Raw genomic sequence first — 21,206 nt, 5'->3', positions numbered from 1 at the left:
GCGAATGAGGCAACCGACAGGCGTGAAAAAACTCACGCATGCGCACGAAGGTTCAAGCTTGGCTGATGCAGTCACACGTGATTCAAATCCATATGGTTTTTGCAAAAAATAAAAAGGTCCGATACTTTTTGCACAGACCTCGTATCATTCCTTAGCAGCATCATCTAAGTGTTCAGTATTTTTAGAGAGGGGTGGATTGTGCAATCGGCTTGTTTGCACACTAAGGGAATGTATCCACTGTCTCGTTTATCCTCTAAAATGACAATGGCAGTGATGGTCATGTGGCTGCAGTGGTCCCTACCAAGTGTTCAACTTTAGACAGTAAATCAGTAGGTAAATCATTCAAATGTTTTTGAGCAGCAAACACAGAACCTATGAAGATTTATCAAAAAGTCCACTCTATATTTTTTTCACAGTAAAAACACATAAGATGACAATTACAAGATTTGATTACAAAAAGATCAATGTCACACCTTTAGTTTCACACTCCTGGAAGGTAACAGCCCCAGTGTGCTTGGTGACCAGATTCCCTCCACAAGAAAAGCAGGTCGTGCGTCCCACATCTGGCTGATACGTTCCCAGCGGACACGACAGACAGGGTACAAAGCCATCATGTGAGTACTGACCTGGGAAACACTGACCTGAGCACAGATAAACGTTTGGTCACATGGATCTGTGCAATCAGCTTTGAAAGATCAGAGGCTAGAAGGTCAGAGAGAAACAAAATTAAAGGCATCCTTTCACGAACAAAACCTGCACAACTGCGAGTCTGTTTCACCTGGTAGCACAGTGGGGTAGGATTGAGCTACCAATATGTAGACCTGGGTTTGATTAAAATAAAACAGGATTCAACCTGCTAATGGTGCGAAGATGCAAGATTACAAAAAGTGTGTTGCTGCCCAGCTACTTATGGTCCTAACTGTATCTTAATCTTTTCAGATATAATATAATAATATGAGCGAAGCATCGCACAGTGGTGCGAAGCTCACTCATGGTACAGGGCATCCTAAACAGAAGTGCCAATTTTCAAAACCACAGTAAAACAGGAAATGTTCAAATGTCAAACACTTCCTGAATCGACACTTCCTGGATTGACAGATGAGATCCCATGGAATCTCAAGGGAACTCAGTGGCAAGCTCACACTCAAACACGAAGTGCTAATTTATCAGTCACAGTGAAACAGGAAATGTTGAACACTTCCTGGGATGGGTGGAGCTAGAACAGAGGCCGGGGTTTCACTGAACTCCCCTGAAATCTGATTGGACACAGATGATTGACATGTCACAGCACCACAGACCTGGTTGAAAGAGCTGCATTTTGAAATTAGTCACATTGATTGCTAGGTTACTCCTGTCTAGTTGTTTGTGCTGTGTACCACAAAGGTTTCTAATCCACCTTAGTAGAAGAAGAAAAATGTTTGCTTCAGATTTGAACTGAACAATTTGTTTGAACTATGGACTTCTAATCACACCAAACTTACACTTGTAACTAAACTGCCGTATTTTATGCCAGAAATGAGGTCCAGGTTGTTAAGGGCAACATTTCTCCTTTAATTGGGGTTGCTGTCTGTTAGCTTAAACAGTTGTTTAAGCTAACAGACAGCAGCTGGTTCATGCTCTGTTGGCTTATGAGTGCAGCAGATAACTGAAACAATCCTTCAAATGGTGATACAAGCATCAAATTCAGCACAAATACAGCTGGATCAAAATTAATGGAGCAATTTTAACTTTTGACCCCTGTACAAACTGAAACTGAAACTTGTCACCATTCTTGCTGCTTTTACCTCATAACTCCATAACATGCAGTCACAGATAGTCCAAACTACTTGTATACCTTTTGTGGAATCTTTATGATCAGGCAAATAATGTGGTGTAGTTTTCTATATGATTGGATCATCTTTTAATTTTGACCCCTGTGTAATTCTTCAATTGAACCCTACCTGGCTGCCTATTAAAAATGATTTAAATTGTTTATTCCATTTCAGATACATTTTTTTTCTAAAATTATCTTTCTTAAACTCAAACTGAAAGCAAGTCTCTACAATTTGATATAAATTAATTAAAAATATGAAATCCAGCTTTGTGATGAAGTGGTGTAGAGGAGGATTTTCTTAAAAAGAATACTTGAAAGTTCAGCTCCAATTTGACAGAAAGTACATTTGAGATGAAAGCCTAGATTTGATGTTTTGGTGAAAGAAACTTTTGTATTTCTTCATAATTGATGTAACTAAAGTCCAAGACATATTCCGTGACTTGGAAATGTTCATGTTTCCATCCCCTGACTTGTCTCAAGAAAACTGGCAATAAAACTGATTATTATTTACAGGTTTTATCAAGTTTTAGAGATTTGCTTTCAGTTTGAGTTTGAGGAAGACAATTTTAGAAATTTTTATTCTTTATTTTTTGTATTTCTTGTACAGGAGCAGGTCTGAAAGGCAAAATAAGGAAAATGCTTAAAAAGGCAGGGAGTCTGGGGGGTGAAGCTGAAAGGTTTTTGCCATGCCAATGCTCCCCTGAAGCATTTACTCAAAATAAAGTCTAAAGGACCTAAATGACATGGTGAGATGCTGACGAGCTTTGGTCATTCATGCCCGCGACATATGCATATTATTCTAATATAAATCAGAAGATAACCTCTTTTAATCCCCACCTCACACATTGTATCTGCTCCCTGGGAGTTTACTTGTTTAGTCTGACAGTGGGCAAAGCAGAACAGATGGGATCTGGGATTCAGCCAAAAACTGAGTGAGATAACAAAACATGGTGGCTCCTTTACCTCCATTCTGGAGTAAAAGAAGGTTTAAGACCTTCTGAATTCAAACACATCAAGCATCTTTGACTTTACACAATGCAGAACATCTGCCAGTAAGAGATCTTTATCTGAGGACCATCGCGTCTTGTGTGGTTCGTATTCACTGAGCAGTTATGTACAACTAAGGTATGTATTATATTATTTACTGCTTGTTATAAACTTTAGATTTATGTTTGGTTTATGCAGTTTTTGATTTCCATATGAACCACTTTTTCTCCATCGATGAAGTTTTGTTTTCAGTTGTCTCTGTTTATTGTATTGCTTGTTACCCTGTGCACCATTGCAACTGCTCATGTGTAGACACACATGTGTCTGTATGTATAGAAAATATCTCTGAAATGAATAAGCAGATCACCAGACTTGATAGAATCGTCCTGGGGTGAGTGTCTCCAGGGGCCTCTTGTACAAAGACTTGCGTGGATTTCCTACTGCAGCATGACGTACGCTAAAACTCAGAAACTCCCAGAAATTCAGATGTATCAAAGTGTGCATACGCATGGAGCCAAGCACATTCTTTTTGTACATCCCAATCAACATGGAATTGAGTGCACATGCAGATGTACCAAACTCCCCCATTCATGCCCTTTTTTAAATATGCAAATGTATTTAAATAGGCCCTGGGACCTGGGATTCCCCTCTCTGTCCGGAATGATCACGGTAGGAAAAGGAATGTGAGCTACAGATGAAGTGGGGTAAATGAAGTAAATGAAGTGGACATAGGCAGGGATATTTTATTTGGTACCCTGTCAACCAGAAAAAAACATGAAACGGAAGCAGCACATGAGGTGTGCTGCGGTTCATACTGTGTGACATCACAACTTTACGCGTGTGTTTATTGACAACTACTGAACACAGGGAGACAATCAGGGGCTTGTTAAGAAGCTCTCATTTCACCATCAACAAACCAGAAAATAATAATAACAACAGAAACATATTTGAATGCGCACATGCCCAAATGTGCCCACACTGTTTTCATTTGGAACAGTTACACGAATAAACTATTTACTCACCAAGCAGCCATCCATCATGCACCGTGCCAGACAGGGGTACAAAATGTGGGGTGACATGGGGGGTCTGAGGGGGATTATGGTTAAGATTAGGAGAAGGGGTTAGGGTTAGAAAAAGAAAAATAAGAAAAACACGTCACGGAAATGTGACTCATTTCGTGACAGGAGCATGAAAAAAGCGCGAGACTCGGCTGCACCTACCACGCTATTAATCAGAATGAATGAGTCATGCGTTGAACCAGGCCACCGAGTCACGGTGTTCTTTAGATGCATTTGCACATCACAAATGATTCTGAACATTGATAGAATGAAAATGTTCCCTATTAACAAAAACAAATTCATCATGTGATGGCGCCTTTATAGCAATATGTGTGCAGTCAATAGCTCCGATTACATTAGAGAAACCAGTGTCACAGACCGTAACCCCTAAAAATCGATCCACCCTGCCTTTCAAATGATTTAAGAGGTTTTACCTTGTCATCTCATGTTTAATAATCCATTTGATCACTTTGGGTGTACAGAGTCCATCTCAGACGTGCTGCTGTGGTCCCAAATGATGCATGCACAGTGAAGGCAGGGCGAACCAATTTTTAGGGGGGACTGTTTGGTCTGCGACACCGGATCTCGCTACAAATTGCACTTTAATGTTGGAATATGATGGAGCTGGATGACATTTGGATGACTGCGTCCCACGCAGTCGGCATGGCTCGGCTCAAGGTTGACTGGCACACTCCTGACCAATCGGCCAGCTCCCACTGGAAAGCCCCTTTAGCCAGGAACCCCAGTGTAGTCAGCACCTGTATGGGTACAGACAACCCTGCCTCCTTGCCGTTGCACTCTCGACTGGCTGCAGTTCTGTGCAGAACTCCAGTAACACTGACCTTGGGAATCAAAATCGGCTTATGAGCCAATTATCATCATTTGAAAGTAAATGTGTTCCCTAAATACACACTCACATCAGACTGCACCATTTGCAAGGTCCTCTAACAACGCAAATGCAGCCATTGTTCATGCCATTTTCCGCATCACTTTGTGCATGCTTTTATATAATTGCAAACATGTGGATGGGTTAATTGCTCGTAAGTGTGTCTCTGATGTGCACATCACTCTGATGACTTCGTGTTTTCACACTATTAACAGTTTCCCAGCATAACCTCTATGTCTCGCCAGTGGACCAATAGGTGTAGAAACGTGCATACGCCAGCCGTGATTTTTGCATGGCACACCGCACATTTCTACGGTCATTTCACTTTTGATACATTTGAACATTAGCGCGGAGTAGGCGTATGCCATGTTTCTGCGCGTACGCAGCCTTTATACATGAGGCCCCTGGTGATTAACTTTTGGAGCCAATAGGTCAAAGTCAAAGTCATCAAAAATGTTAGCTGGAAAACATATTTCTTCAGATATCTCTACAACCTAATTGACAGAATGAGCGAGTGAGTGAGTGAATGAGTGATCTCCACAAACAATAGCTTTGATGATGATGATGTTAACTTTATGTCAATCAGTAAATAATTTGTGTTCAAATGTTATGAAAATATCACAAAGATGTCATAATATAACTTAACACCCGTCTGGAAAAAACCCACATTTTCCAGGATATCTTCACAATGAATTATGTGAAGTGATACAAACTTAAACCGATCAGTGAAAGTTATTATGTGCATGCTCAGAGTATCTGTTCCTCTTCTGATGCCTTTCTTTTGTCTTTTAAAAACATTAGTCAAACTATTTTCAGCTTATCTGAAATAAAATCTGGTCATTAACATCAAGAGGAGCAACCCATTAAATTTTACTGCTGGACAAAATCCAGCACCTTCTACATTATTTTTGTTATTGTTAGGTGGGACCTCTCCTGGACTTGGTGAAGATACTGTTTGTGCTCCACTGTAGCTGCAAGATCAACTCAATTTCAATTTATTTTTATTTGTATTGTGCCAAATCACAACAGTGCTGCCTCAAGGTGCTTCACACGTATAAGGTGTATCCTTACCAACCCCCCTGAGTAAGCACACAGGCAGCAGTTGTAAGGAAAACTCTCTCTGGTGATAATGAGGAAGAAACTTCAAGCAGGCCAGACTCAGAGGAGTGACCCACTGCTTAGGCCATTCTAACAGTTAGCTACTGTAATTCTATTTCGCATCTGGAACCATAAAGATAAAATACCTATATTATAATAGCCAAGTGACCTCTGTGTGTGCCTGTGTATAGCTTTGATCACGGAGAAACTGGGGACAGCTGACATTTGCTATTTGGTATGATTATGTATTTTGGGTCAAGGATGAACGCTGCAAAAACAAAGTTGATAGGACTAATACTTTTGGAGAAATTAGCGATAATAGCTAACAATGGTAAACAATGGACATTGTGCTGCAATGCATCAAGAGAGTTTGGCGTTTTAAATGTTATTGTGGTTCATGTTAGTTTAACAGTGTTGTTCGCGTTACTGATTTATTGTATTTTTTAAATTCAATTGGTTTAGTCAGTTTAGAATAAAAATCAAATGACACAATGCAATTAATAATAAAATAAAATAATACTGATCATAATAATAGTGTATATGATAACAAGAACCTAAACAATTTATAAATACACTAAGACTGTAAATTAATATTAAAAAATTGCATAATTAACAGGAAATAAAACGGTTGAGTTCCTCTTCTAAAATCTGTTGCGGTCTAAGGTTCTAAAACATTCTGGATTTACACGCGCTTTCTAACTCATTATAGAAATTTTGCATAATTTATTATCAGCCTTGAAAAATGTCAGCTACCTATTTTATAAACACTACCCAATCTGGAGCCCGTGGATCCCCACAGGCAATGTGCTACTATATATTACACAAATAATGAATGTCTGATCTTTTTTCACCTCCTTGAATGGAACATTCCATCTTTCACAGAATGAAATATTCTTACCATTGCATGAATGAAAAAAAATTCTTTATTTGTTTTATACAATGGCTAAAATAGATCCTTGTCATTTGATATTTTATTAATTTATAAACAAGAGAAAAGGGACTTACATTTATGGTCCTTTGACGTCAACAGGTTCCAAACAGTCCAACACAAATTTTAAATAGCAGCCCAATCCAATCCAAAATTGTTCTCAGTCAACTTGCAAAAACAGTCAGACGGTTCAAAAAGAATCCTGATAATGTAGATCATAGCGGATGCTCTGTACTGGCTTATTTGCATACAGATGGCCGTCTGCTTTTCTCAGTCCAGCGAAAAATCGCAACAGAAATGTGATGAGCTGTTCATCTGACAGCAGTTCCACTTCACCTAGAGGTGTCCCAGCGAATACTGCAAATGCCTCTAAATCAAATCAAATCAATTTTATTTATATAGCGCCAAATCACAACAAACAGTTGCCCAAGGCGCCTTATATTGTAAGGCAAAGCCATACAATAATTACGGAAAAACCCCAACGGTCAAAACGACCCCCTGTGAGCAAGCACTTGGCAACAGTGGGAAGGAAAAACTCCCTTTTAACAGGAAGAAACCTCCAGCAGAACCAGGCTCAGGGAGGGGCAGTCTTCTGCTGGGACTGGTTGGGGCTGAGGGAGAGAACCAGGAAAAAGACATGCTGTGGAGGGGAGCAGAGATCAATCACTAATGATTAAATGCAGAGTGGTGCATACAGAGCAAAAAGAGAAAGAAACACTCAGTGCATCATGGGAACCCCCCAGCAGTCTAAGTCTATAGCAGCATAACTAAGGGATGGTTCAGGGTCACCTGATCCAGCCCTAACTATAAGCTTTAGCAAAAAGGAAAGTTTTAAGCCTAATCTTAAAAGTAGAGAGAGTGTCTGTCTCCCTGATCTGAATTGGGAGCTGGTTCCACAGGAGAGGAACCTGAAAGCTGAAGGCTCTGCCTCCCATTCGACTCTTACAAACCCTAGGAACTACAAGTAAGCCTGCAGTCTGAGAGCGAAGCGCTCTATTGGGGTGATATGGTACTATGAGGTCACTAAGATAAGATGGGACCTGATTATTCAAAACCTTATAAGTAAGAAGAAGAATTTTAAATTCTATTCTAGAATTAACAGGAAGCCAATGAAGAGAGGCCAATATGGGTGAGATATGCTCTCTCCTTCTAGTCCCCGTTAGTACTCTAGCTGCAGCATTTTGAATTAACTGAAGGCTTTTCAGGGAACTTTTAGGACAACCTGATATTAATGAATTACAATAGTCCAGCCTAGAGGAAATAACTGCATGAATTAGATGGCTTAAGGTGTACAGGGTTTGTTTTTGTAGTGTTAGAAGAATGAGCAGCTCCCGCCATGTTTGTTTTTAAGCCAAGTGCCGTCGCTGGTAGTATGAGCGCACGCGGTGGTCACAGCGTGCAATACCATGAATCATATAGTACCAAAAGTGCACATTAAATAGTACTATTGCACGGTAAGTGAAGCACAATGGCAAATGGTACTAATAATCAATGTCATGTGACATACAAACCACCAACCAAATGACAAGGATCTATTCAGCCATTATAGAAAACCAATCTATCTATCTATCTATCTATCTATCTATCTATCTATCTATCTATCTATCTATCTATCTATCTATCTATCTATCTATCTATCTATCTATCTATCTATCTATCTATCTATCTATCTATCTATCTATCTATCTATCTATCTATCTATCTATCTATTCTATCTATCTATCTATCTATCTATCTATCTATCTATCTATCTATCTATCTATCTATCTATCTATCTATCTATCTATCTATCTATCTATCTATCTATCTATCTAATCAAAAACATGCTTATTTTAGGGTCTGCTCCTTTCTCTGCCCCTGACGAAGGCAGCGTCTACATCTGGAGTTGGTCCCCGGGCACTGGACTGTGGCTGTCCACTGCTCCTAGTGGTAAGGTTGTGTCTAACTGTAATTAGGATGGATTAAATGCAGAGGACAAGTTTCATTGTATGTATATACTGTATGTGCAATGACAATAAAGGCTTTATTCTATATCTACCTATCATGTATGTAGACATGTACAGAAATCTTTATACATAGCTTACATAGACAATGCAGAGAAGTGATGAAAATGTTTCATTTCCTCCATTATTTGACAACCTGTGGACTTGTTTGTGTACTAGTTTAACAGTGCCTTACCTCCACACTCTGAAATGTTTCGAGCCCCGACCACCTTAGAGACTTCTCTCCCTTCAGGCACTGGACAGACCTCACAAGACATCTGCCCCTGCTCGTCTTGATATGTTCCAGCTGGGCACAGAACGCACCTTCCCTGATTCCTATCGTAGTACGTCCCAACTGTGCAGCTCACTGACAGACGACAGAGAACAGCACAAGGTTATACTGACGGCTACTCCTTCAAACAGTCACCTGTTGCACCACTCAAAGCTCTGCAGAGTTGTACAACATATCAAGATTGTTATTGCTTCGAATAAATGCCAGAACCACTGCTGCAGTAGGTTAAGTCGCTATCTGGCTTGTTTAATACACTTTACATTCTTAACTTCAGTGGTTCTGAATCAGATTTTTTTTTAAGTATTAACAGATGAATGCTAACATTAGATTTTTTTTCCCCCCTAACAAGGAGCTAAAGCCAGAGCTGGGACGAAGTCACCATCAAGTCAAACTTAAGTCATGAATCAGCAAGTCCCAAGTCAGGTCTTAAGTCATAATAACCACCAATTATTTGTAAGCTGACTTGAGACTTGACAGGACTTGCAGATTGATGACTTGAGAATGACTTGACAGTGACTTCATCCCACCTCTAGCTAAAGCTAACATTTTCTTAATGTGAAATTATGCAACTACCCCCAGGTGTCATTGTGTAATTCACATTCTCCCCATTCCTATTGCAATTATTACGACTAATACAACCATTACTACAATCATTAATGCTAACAAATAAAGACTTAAGACAATGAAATTGAATGTTGTCTGCACCTGCACATTGCATAAATTCGCTGTCATGTAGCAGCTGGTGATTACAAAAACCAGGAGGTAGCCTGTGCAAAATGTAGACATGAGCTGCAGTGTGACTCCTCTGGCTATACATAATTAAATGGTTCTAACCAGTCTGTGGATTTACACTGTAAGCACAGCACTGATGTTAATCTGATCCAAAAATCAGTAAAAAACAAAAACAAAACAACAACAAAAAAAAAACAGACCACCTCAGTTGTCATGTGCACAACCTACATATGAACTATACAAGTCATCACTCATATTCAACCACTTGCTCCAATTAAGGGTCGCGGTGGGCTGGAGCCTATCCCAGCAGTCATAGGGCATGAGGTGGGGTACACACTGGACACGACACCAGTCTATCGCAAGGCCACATATAGACAGACAAACACCGTCACACTCGCACACACACCTACAGACAATTTAAAGTTTCATTCCATCTAAACTGCATGTCTTTGGATGTGGGAGGAAGCCGGAGCACCCAGAGAGAACCCACACAAACGCAAGGAGAACATGCAAACTCCACACAGAAAGGCCACAGATGGGAATCGATCCCATTACCTTCTTGCTGTGAGGCAACAGTGCTAACCACTAAGACACCATGCTTCCCCTATACAAGTCCTGTTCAGCGTTAATTGTTAACCCATTAAAAGGTATTACCAGGTCCAGGTCAGTTTATCAGTATGTTGGGATTTTCATTTGCTTGGTGCAATAAAAGAGGATGAAGATAAGCATGTTGTTTACCAGGTTTATAAATCATCTTGATGTCAGTTAATTTGGAGCAGAGCAGCATGGTGTAATAAGCCAGATGGAGCATGTCCTATAGCAGCCTTACTGTTGAGTGGAGCTTTCTTATAAAATGTATAATGCAATGCTAAAATACCCTGGGCCGTATGAACATGTAATCAGTGAAAGCGTGTGTAGAAACAATGTGACCTTTTGACCCCTTAGAATAGGTCCCTGTGAATTTGAAGACTCTGGTAGTAATAGAACTGGAGTTATGCTGAGCACAAACAGACAGACAGCAAATTCTTTGCAATACCTGATGGCCATATTTTGGCTTCTGGGGAAAAAAAACAAAACAAAACAAAAAAACAAAAACAAACAAAAAACTGCAATCTTGTAGAAAGGCTGCAGTGCAAAAAAGTTCCTTTAAAAAAAAAAAAAAATCAAACTTGATCACAGTGTTTGCTTTAGGTGTCAGAACTGTCTGAATGTTCATGATTAGTTGTCAGTTTAAATGTGTCGGACATGATCTCTCATAGATCACCAAACAATTAACTTTACCACAGTTTGGTTAACTGTATGCAAACAACTACCATTTTCTGTCACATTTTTGTTTTGTGTTTGTTTTATTTTTTGTTTGTTTGTTTTTTAATTTGGAATGTGCAGCCGGTCTGCTGTCAGCCTGATTCCGTCAGATCTCAGAACCTAAGCAGTGCAGCATCTGGTTAGTACTTGGATGGGGGACCTCTTCGGAACACCAGCAGCTGTGTGTGCGTTTCTCCGGGTGTAACTAGAGTTGCGTCAGGAAGGGCATTCCGGCATAAAATTTGTGCCAATTACAAATGCAGATCTGGCTGTATCCTCTGTGGCAACCCTGTCCCGAGACGGGAGCAACCGAAGTGACAACACACACACAAATTTGGAATGTCCTGCAACTTGTACTCCGGTGCGACTTGCATAATGAAAAATCATACATTCTTTATTCATAATAAAAATGATATCTATTTATATAGGGCTTTCCAGGAAGCAAAGCACTAAACAAAATAAACTCTCAGAAGAATAAATTTATTTGTACACAAATAAATTATCACTTACATTTATGTCTGTGCATCAGTTATGTATTTATTTATTTATTGTATATATACAAAGTTCTTCTCTGCTCTTACTGGAGATCTTCCCTCCTATAGTATCCTGCTGGAAGCCTCTCTCAGCATCTCATCATAACATTAGTGCTTCCAAGATGGCGCCTTCTGTGACGTGTTGCGACTGTAAGATAACTCTGACCAAGAGCTGTAACTTCAATGTCTGGGTAAAGTGAGAAAACAAACAGACTGCAGGAGAATGACTTTTGAGAACAACAGTCAGTTACAAGTGTTGTTTTCAGGTTTGTTTGCCAATAATATCAAGTGTGGCTCACTGATGTTACTGGTAGCAAAGTTAAACAACATCAGATAGTTCATCTTGCTTGCACCTTTTCACAATAAAACATGTAATGCCAGCATCCCATCAAATACTTTTCCTGTCAAAGGCATGCTGTCAGTGTTCCTTGCGATTGAGTTTAACTTGACAACACTGAGGAGACGTCAGCTAAAATCCGATTTTTTGCTAAAAACAGGGAATTTCCCACAATTTCTACAAAGATTCAGTAAGTACATAAGTTGAATAAAATCTTTTATTATATGGCTGTGACGCTATCTGCACTACGACTGGCTGATTACTGGTCGGACATTTTACCATATCCGGACCGGTTACCATGACATCGGTCCACAACGCGTATTTTTGTTACAAAGAAAGGAAGCTAAAAACACTATTTGAAAAACTACGAACATACTCCATAAATATCTAAACAGCATCGGAATTAACATACAGATTAAAAGCTTACCAGCTAATGACCAGACTATCTGTTAGCAAGTTCTTCATGGAGGTGAAGAAAGTGAACAAACCCAACACCGTCAGCAGCATATTTGGGTGATATTGTAAGTTTGCATGTTTATATATAACAGCCATAAAATAAACAAATTATTAACCTCGCTTGCTCGGTCTGTACTGGGATATCAGACTTCAGTGTTTTTAGCACGGACAACACGTTGGTATGATATTTCCCCGTACAGACCTCTCGCTCAGTTAATAATCCTTTAATATTTGCTGTGAGTTCAAGTTTAGATAAACTGTGTTCAGGAGGTAGGGTACTGAGGATTTACTGTTTTAAATATTCTAAATGTTCTGTTTAATTTTGTCTGAGTCTCTTCCAATAATCTGTTTAATAGGAATCCTTCTTTTTTCATATAACTGATAATAAAACTGATTTTTGAAAACAATATGAAAGACTATGTGCAAATAATAATATAATGTAACATATCAATCAAAACATAGACCCAAATGACGTAAAAGGTGCTTACCATCAACTCACCGTCGATCAAATATCTTTAATTTATGCCAAGTGGCTTTTGAATGTTTGCATTGGAACAAAAATTATATTATTTCTACCTCAAATGTTGGAATGTAAGTTGTTGGCTCACATATCAATCCACACAGTATCAATAATAACTACTGTATTCACATCCATATGTTTGTGCTTCATGTACACTAAATTTGTTTATTCCTTCCTATATCTATATGTGTGTATATATGTCTGACCATGTTGGATAAATGGCAATCTTTTTCTTAAAATAAATGTATTTGCGTGTTTCTTTGTATCTCAATGTCAACCATGTCTTAAGCACCTTTCACACCGGGGCTGCTTCGAGTTGCATCGTGTGGCATCATGACGACACAGGAATGTCTGCGTCAGGTGCGCGCAGCAGGGGGGCAGAGAGGAGGTGAGGACGCAGCCTGCAGGTCCTCTGCACAGAGTGCACAGTTTGGCTGCAGCCAGTCCGTGAGTGGATTGGAGATGTCTGGACTTTTTACTGGATGTGGACATGTCTCTGGCAGTCAGTCTGTGAGCAGGACTTTTATGGACTTTATTTAAACACATTTGTGAGAGAAGAGCAAGGAGCTGCAATCAGCAGCATTTTATTTTCTGTGCTCTTTTTGAGCGTGTAGTTTTACTGCATTGTGTACACGGTATAAAAACAATCCTGCGTGATTTATACTTCGGGAACAATGGAACACAGCAGGAATCATACATTGGCATCGGGTAACGTGTATTGTGAGGGTGTGGCTTTCAGTCACGTTGAGTGCCGTCGCGTTGCTCTGACTTGCGCTGAAACCACTTAATTTCTGCGTCAAGCACAGGACGCAAAAAAAATTAAACATGTTTAATTTTTGGCGTCTGATTCGCTTCGTCCATTGTATCCCTTGCGCTGTTGTAGCATTGAGCTACATCGTCTCGGCGCACTGGGTTGCTTCCACGTGGCGTCGTCATGACACCACATGACGCAACTCGAAGTGGGCCCGGTGTGAAAGGGGCTTTAACAAAAGTACATTTTGTCTGTTAAAACTATGTAAGAGTAAGTACACCTCTTTATACATCTCACCTTCAAACACAGCCTCAAGGCCCCCTGAGACTTGCATGACTTTGATGCACGCACTTGCACGCACATCACTGTGACGATCCCACCCGCTGTGTTCCCAGCTGGACTCCGTGCTTTGTTCCAATGGCTGCCATGCGCTGTGCACTGGACACTGCGTATATAAAATAACTATTTTGTAGCAGATAAATCATTTTCTGTTTGAGTTAGCTGTTGAAACCCTCTAATCACTTCCGGAATCATAGAGGAGCTCTCCAGCTGCTGGTTTTCTCGTGCACACCGAACAAGTGTGATGCTAAGCTACTCTGCAGCTGAAATGCGGAGCCGGACGCAATAATGTCCCTCGGGATATCTTCTCTATCAGAGAGCTTGGTTTGCTCCGCTGGCATCGCTGCATCCACAGAGGCTCCCAGAGAAAGTTTGTATTCCATCGGACTGGGTCGTCTGCCAGTTATTTGGTCAACTGAGTGCATTGGCGCTTGGCACTCACGTCATCAGAAAATGATGAGTGGATTTTAAGCTACTTAGGCCTGTTCAAAGATGGCAGTCTGTCAACCCCACGGAGGTCCTCAGTTTGGGTCTTATTAACATCAGATCACTGTCCTCGAAATCACTGTTGATTAATGATCTAATTATGGATCATCACTTGGATATAATTGGGTTATGTGAAACCTGGCTCAAACCCGCAGATGTTCTTCCTTTGAATGAGGCCTGCCCACCGGCGTATACATTTAGTCACGTGTCTCGTGGTGCAAAGCAAGGGGCGGGGGGGGGGGGGGTTGCTATTATTTAGAAATCTAGGTATACCTTGTTGGCTGTTGAGGGGTCATAAATATAATTCATTTGAGCATCTGATTCCGTCCATGATGCTGCTACCTATTGTCAGCGTCAGAAGTATGGAAATCAGTCATGTTATTTTGTCACTGTTTATAGGCCTCCTGGCCCATATTCTGAATTCTTAGATGAATTTGGTGCATTCATTTCTAGCTTGTCAGCTAGTGTGGACAACATTTTGATTATTAGTGACTTTAACATTCACATAAATAAGCCCTCTAATCCCCTTTGCAAATCATTTATGGAACTTGTGGATGTGTTAGGATACCAGCAATCCATTCAGGATTCGACGCACATTAGTGGAAATACCCTGGATTTGGTTCTCGCATGTGGCCTTGCTGTCACGAACATCGACATTTTGCCTCTTGCCTCGGTGGTCTCGGACCACTCATTTATTAGGTTTACATTTACGTTGCCACGTTTAGTGGAGCGACAGCCTTGTCTACTACTGCGGTGACACATTAAACTGTCAACTATGACTGAACTCGAAGCTAGACTGCCTGAAATTTTGATTTCAGGTTTGGAGAATGCTGAATCAGTGGATAGTCTTTCGGATGGCTTGAATTCAGCGCTCAAGGCCACACTTGATAAGGTTGCACCTCCTCCTTTAAGGCCACGCCTTCCCAAGGCACAGTTGCCTTGGTTCAGTAGTTACTCGCGTGACCTTAGGCAGAAGGCTAGAGGTTTGGAACGGAAATGGCATCGTTCCAAATTAGAGGTGTTCCACCTTGCGTGGCATGATGCTATCTTAGATTAAGCATGCACTACTGGCTACAAAACAGACCTATTATTCTGATTTGATCAATTAAAACAAGCATAACTCAAAGTTTTTGTTTGGCACGGTAGCATTTCTCTTTCATGGACGGCCACCTGTTATTCACTGTCCCTTTTCAGCACAGGACTTCTTGGATTATTTCAAGAAGAAAATTGAAGATATTAGGTTGAGCATATCTCAGCATGCCTTGGTCCAACCACCGGAGGTGGACACTACCACTGAGGTATTACCTATATTTACATATTTTGATCTCGCTAGGTGCACAGATGAAACTCGTGGCGTCTACAAAAAGCTCAGCCTGCTCCCATACCAACAAAACGTTTTAAGGACCTGTGCTGGAAATGATAAATCTCTCACTAACTTCTGGTCCTGTTCCTAAATGTTTCAAATCTGCAGTGATTAAACCATTACTTAAGAAATCCAATCTCGACCCTAGTGTATTGAAAAATTATAGGCTGATATTAAATCTATCATTTTGTTCTAAAATTCTGGAAAAAGTGGTTTTGCAGCAGGTCGTGGACTACCTTACTGAGAATAATCTTTTTGAGCCAGTGCAGCCTGTTTTTAGAAAATATCACTCAACAGTCAATTTTTTTTATTCAATTTTTTCTCTGTTTTCGGTATTGTGTTGTTTAAAGTGCCTTGAGGCGATCTCATCATGAGTTGGCGCTATAGAAATGATTACATTTGAATTCCTTCTTATGAAAATCTGTAAAATTATGTTTATTATAGATTAACATCTCATCGTAATCGTTCAGATGAGTTGCGCTGTGACTGCATGCCAGTGTGTGGTTCAAATTTGTGCAAATGTCAAATGTGTGCAAGTGCAAAGCTTGTCCGTGGTCCCTGCTTTGGGCAGGCCTGGATCTGCGGTGGTTGGTGGCGGGGGGGGGGGGGTGGTGCTTGGACCCTTCATATTTGCTTGCAAATCTAGTTCATTGAAATATTGCAAAAAAAATGGCTGGTGTTCTGTTCGATGTTGTTGTTTATCGTACAAAAGCTGCGTAGATTGTGCCATGCCAAGGCTCACAGGCAGTGGTGGCACAGATAACCAAAAAATTAACTTCGATAACACATAATCAGATAACTGAAAAGTTATCTTTGATAAAGATAAACCGATAAACCACCCAAAAATGTATTGGAAGTTACAGATAATCGATAACTGATAAAATTCCAGTATTGGCTCTGGTACATTTGTAATTAACTAAGAAGCTGTCCCTTTTGAAAGCATCAAAAGTGACAAAAGACCCAACGAATGAGCCAGTACTTCCATGTTTGACCATGCTGCTCCCTGTAGGAAGCTGCGCAGAGAATACCTGAGAGCGCCCATAAAATGGCTCTCTACTAATCATAATGCTCCTGTCAGGCGGAGGTCTTGAAAAATAAAGACATACTAACTTATGGTTTTGTGAAAATACTGATAGAGTAATTCCATTAATGTCAATTCTGTCATTTGTACAAAGTTAAAATATAACATATATCTTTTAATGTTGAATAATGCACTAATTCTGAGGTTTTGTAACAAACACAGACTGCAAAGCATTCTGGGTAAAAGTGCCTCTGCTAAACACTGATTGGTTCAGTCATTCATTATGTAAACCAACATGTTATGTGACATGTTTCCGTGTGTTGGTTTAAAGATAAATGTGCTTTTGTAAAATATTCCATTTTATTTGTAAAAACAGGCATTTTTACGGAGTCCTGGAAGTGTCATCGCAAAATGTTTTGCATGTGGATAGAATGTTTGATGATGTGCGCACGTTTTATATGATGTTGTAAAACATGCACTCATATTAGTAAGTAAGTAAATTTATTTATAGAGTGGCCTTTCACAGACATAGTCACAAAGCCTTCACAGGTTAAAATGCAATAATAAAATCATAGATAAAACAAAGGACAAGGTTAACAGTTGGTCAGTTCTGAAAAGCCTTATCTTGACACATAAATGTTGGCTTTACACTGTGCATGTTTTGGCCATTTTTCAGATGATTTTCATTCGTGCGAGATTTTTTTGGACCGAGTTTCAGGTTAATCGCGCGTCCTACATTGTGTAGTGGAAGTAACAAGCTTTAACATCTCACGCCACCTCCTGCTGCTGAAGAGCTACAAAGCATCCAACCGCAGAGCTGTCTTGTAATGTTTTTTTTGTTTTTGTTTTTTTTTTAAACTTAATTTGTAAAAAAAAAAAAAAAAAAAGCCATTTGCAAAGCCAAAAAGTTGATTTGACCACCATCTGATATAACCGGGTCAAATAAATAGAACACTGCCATCTACTGTGCCCAGACGCTTAGTACTTGGGGCGAATACTGCCATGAACACTACTCGGCCAGTAGATGGTAGTAGCGGCCTTGAAAAACTTGCCAAACAAAATTCCAGATAATCCGTCTGCTACATTTAAGATGCGTGGAATTTAAATGCAAATACAATAACGTCTATAACCCAGAGAATATATTCACGAGAGTTTTAGGCACTAGAGTTAATGCTGTTGTCCGTGGAGCCTGAACAGAAGTGTCTGAAATGCATTTGTCCTGTCGTGAACATCTGAGATTACCCTATGCTACCCATAATGCATTGCTTCCAGGCACAGCATGTGCTCACAAAACCTTAAAAGTTAGCACATTACTTTAAAAATGAAAACTATATCTGATATTTTCACTTATAAAACTTCAGACATGACAGTAATTTTAAATAACTTGTCCAAAAGGAGTAGGTTCAAATTTGAACCATAAGTTAAAAATGTATGCCTCTGGATGACTTGGGTGATATTGTGGTTATATCAGCGTGGTGTTAAAGGAAATGAGTTTTTTTTTATTTTGGGTCACCAGTTCTCCTTTGTCTACAGAGGATACAGTAGTTTTTTCTGAAAACAGCTCTCTTCTGTTTGCAGAGGATAGAACAATATATCTACTAGGAAACTTTAAACAGGTAGGTCTCAACTGCTTTTAAGTTTTAAAAATGTTTTTCACTGTTCAGCTTGGTTTATTATGTTATCAAACTTATCGGTCGGCAATTCATCAGAAGATAATTAGTCCGATGATGGTTTTTAAAGTTATCTAAAAAGATATCCGATAATGAAACATTATCTTCGATAGTTATCTGTTATCGGATTATTGGAAGTGTGCCCACCAATGCTCATAGGTCATGTGATGTCTTATGCACCTTTGCAACAAATGCCAAATACAGCTACACAAAAATACAAAGACAACACTCTCCTCCACAAATATATTCAAAGACTGCATACAACGTGACTGCACATTTGGAAAAACTTTAATAAGAGCATAAACTCCCCTACTTCTTTAAAGGCAAAACACAGAGGCTAATCAAAGACTCTTTGCCTCTTATCTCACAAATGTGCAATGGCTTGATTAAAGGGTTTTTTCGTTTTTTGCTTTGTTCCTCCTAAAGAGTGACGCCTGTAATTAATTTTGGACTTGCTGCGTGTGTCAGATGGCTTTTTCAGATGTTAACTTGAAATTTCGAGCTGATCTCAAAGTAAGTGACTCACATCCAAAATGTGCCTCAGCAGTAAATTTTAGCTGCCTGTAAAATAGAGAACAACTATCTCTAAAAGCCAGGCACACAAAAGCTTTAGCTCAGGTCCATTATACATGGCTTTGTAAAATGCTGGACTTTCTTTTATTTTAAAAAAAAGAAGAGAAAATGTAATTCTCTCAAGAGCAGTTCATTTTTGGAAGCCCATTGTTTATTCTGAAACACTGTGAGGAGCCATCATTGTATTGTCCTCGAGCAGCTTTTATTTGACAGAGGGAAGCAGTGAGAGAAGAGAGTGAAAGAAAAAACCTTGAAGCCTTTCAAATGCAAAGTACAGCTCTATAGAGTCTTCGAATTGATGGCCCCAAAGAAGTTTAAAAGAACCTTTCACCTCTATTCAAGTCTCCCATCTTTGCTGTCTTGATGACATAGGAAAACACTACGGTATCACAGTGGTAAGGAGCTGAACCCAATAAAAGGGGTCAGGTTTCTGAAGCCTCCCATTCTGCTTGGCCCAGTCGCTGCTTGCCCACATCTTGCAGATGCCCAAACAGCTGATGCTAATTGATTCCCATGGTGTGGCTGAAGTCAATTCTCTTTAGCAGTTTAGTGGCTGGGGGTCACGCAAAGTGGCCTCAGCTGGGGGCAGCGGGATGAGGAGGGGACAGCAATGCAGCAAACTGCCAACTTGAATCAACAGCACTTCCTAAACATATTCAGTGTTTAAAAAAAAAAAAACATCCAAACAAGTTGCCTACAACCCGTTGACATGGAGTCCACAGCTACTCCAGGTGGGATCAGATGTTTGTTGTCATTTTGACATATTAAAATGTATGTCCTGGACATATATCACCATTTTTAAGGGTTTGTGTTGACCAAAAGTCACACAAGGCTACAAATCATCCACATAGCTCAGTAATTCCTTATTTATCCAGAGAGGTTGCGCTGGAATGTAAATGGATGCAGTTTTACAATGTTACAAAGTTTGAGGTCCAACACTTTTAGAGAATGCACAATTGTAAGAATATTTTCGGCCAATGGACCAAAGGCTGCGTTGTCGTGGAGTACGCAATGAGAGAATGCCCCCAGATGGGCTTTTCATTGGATTGGGCAAACTGAAAAGACTAAACTGCACTCAGAGCCAGAACAGGAGGCAGAGGAGGAGGGGAAAATATAGCTCCTTTAAAAAGCTGGAGTTTAAGAATGCCTTTCAGCCCCCTCCCAATTTACATGTCTACGCCCAACCATAGTTGATAAACTGCTTAATGTTGACCTTAAAGCATAGCGGGGGAGTTAAGAGTTCAAGCTACTTAACTGAATGAGGAAACAGACAAGAGAAGTTCACGTTTATATCACATCAGCTCAACTCAACTCCAGTAGTAACTGTAATTTGGAGTCTGGAAACATTGTCCTCCAAGGTGATAGGGTTATTTCAACATCATCATCATCTCCAATAATAAGAAGTGAAACTACAACATGCCATGGGCCAGCATGGTCCCCTGTGCATCTCCCGCCCACACACACACACACACACACACACACACACACACACACACACACACACACACACACACACACACACACACACACACACACACAACCCTAATAATTTGGCATCATTAGAAACCTTAGGATGTGTAGATTACAAAAACAGTAAAAATACTGGGACTCACTGTGACATATGAGCACTTTTATTGACATACCCTAGCCAAGAAAATGTCCAATTGTGAAATCTGATATTTTTTCTGCACAACATAAAGCGTCATCTTTTCAGCAAATGAGACATATAAGACACGAAAGCTGTCTTTACATAGAATCAGCTATGTTTTGAATTATGTGCACAGCTTTAATGTGTCAAAAGGTATGTATACTTGATTGAAATATGATACCCTGTGAAAAATAAAAATACTTGCACAAACACAAGACTATAAGGTTGAGATGTTTAGCACACTGAAAATCTCTACACCTATCTGCACAAAATGTATATACCATTCAAAAGTGTGACTTTTCAGCTTTCATTTTGTGCAAAAGGTATTCAAATTGGAATTATATTGACAAAGATATTGGTCATTTCACAAACCAGATGGAACATACCAGTGAGTACAATGTGCTTTTTGTATCTTTCAGGCTCGTTCC

General features: G+C 39.8%; 1 protein-coding gene across 1 annotated transcript in view; it reads right to left on the bottom strand.

Annotated features, from left to right (window-relative positions):
• scube2 (signal peptide, CUB domain, EGF-like 2) overlaps positions 1–21,206 on the bottom strand; it is a 91,524-nt gene that overhangs the window by 10,903 nt on the left and 59,415 nt on the right. The window contains 2 exon segments of the mRNA XM_034190983.1: positions 474–641; positions 8,949–9,119. Of these exon segments, the coding sequence (XP_034046874.1) occupies positions 474–641; positions 8,949–9,119 (339 nt within the window).

This window comes from Thalassophryne amazonica, chromosome 2 (genome assembly GCF_902500255.1).
Source record: "Thalassophryne amazonica chromosome 2, fThaAma1.1, whole genome shotgun sequence".
NCBI lineage: Eukaryota > Metazoa > Chordata > Actinopteri > Batrachoidiformes > Batrachoididae > Thalassophryne > Thalassophryne amazonica.
This window is presented reverse-complemented; position numbering and strand designations above follow the sequence as displayed.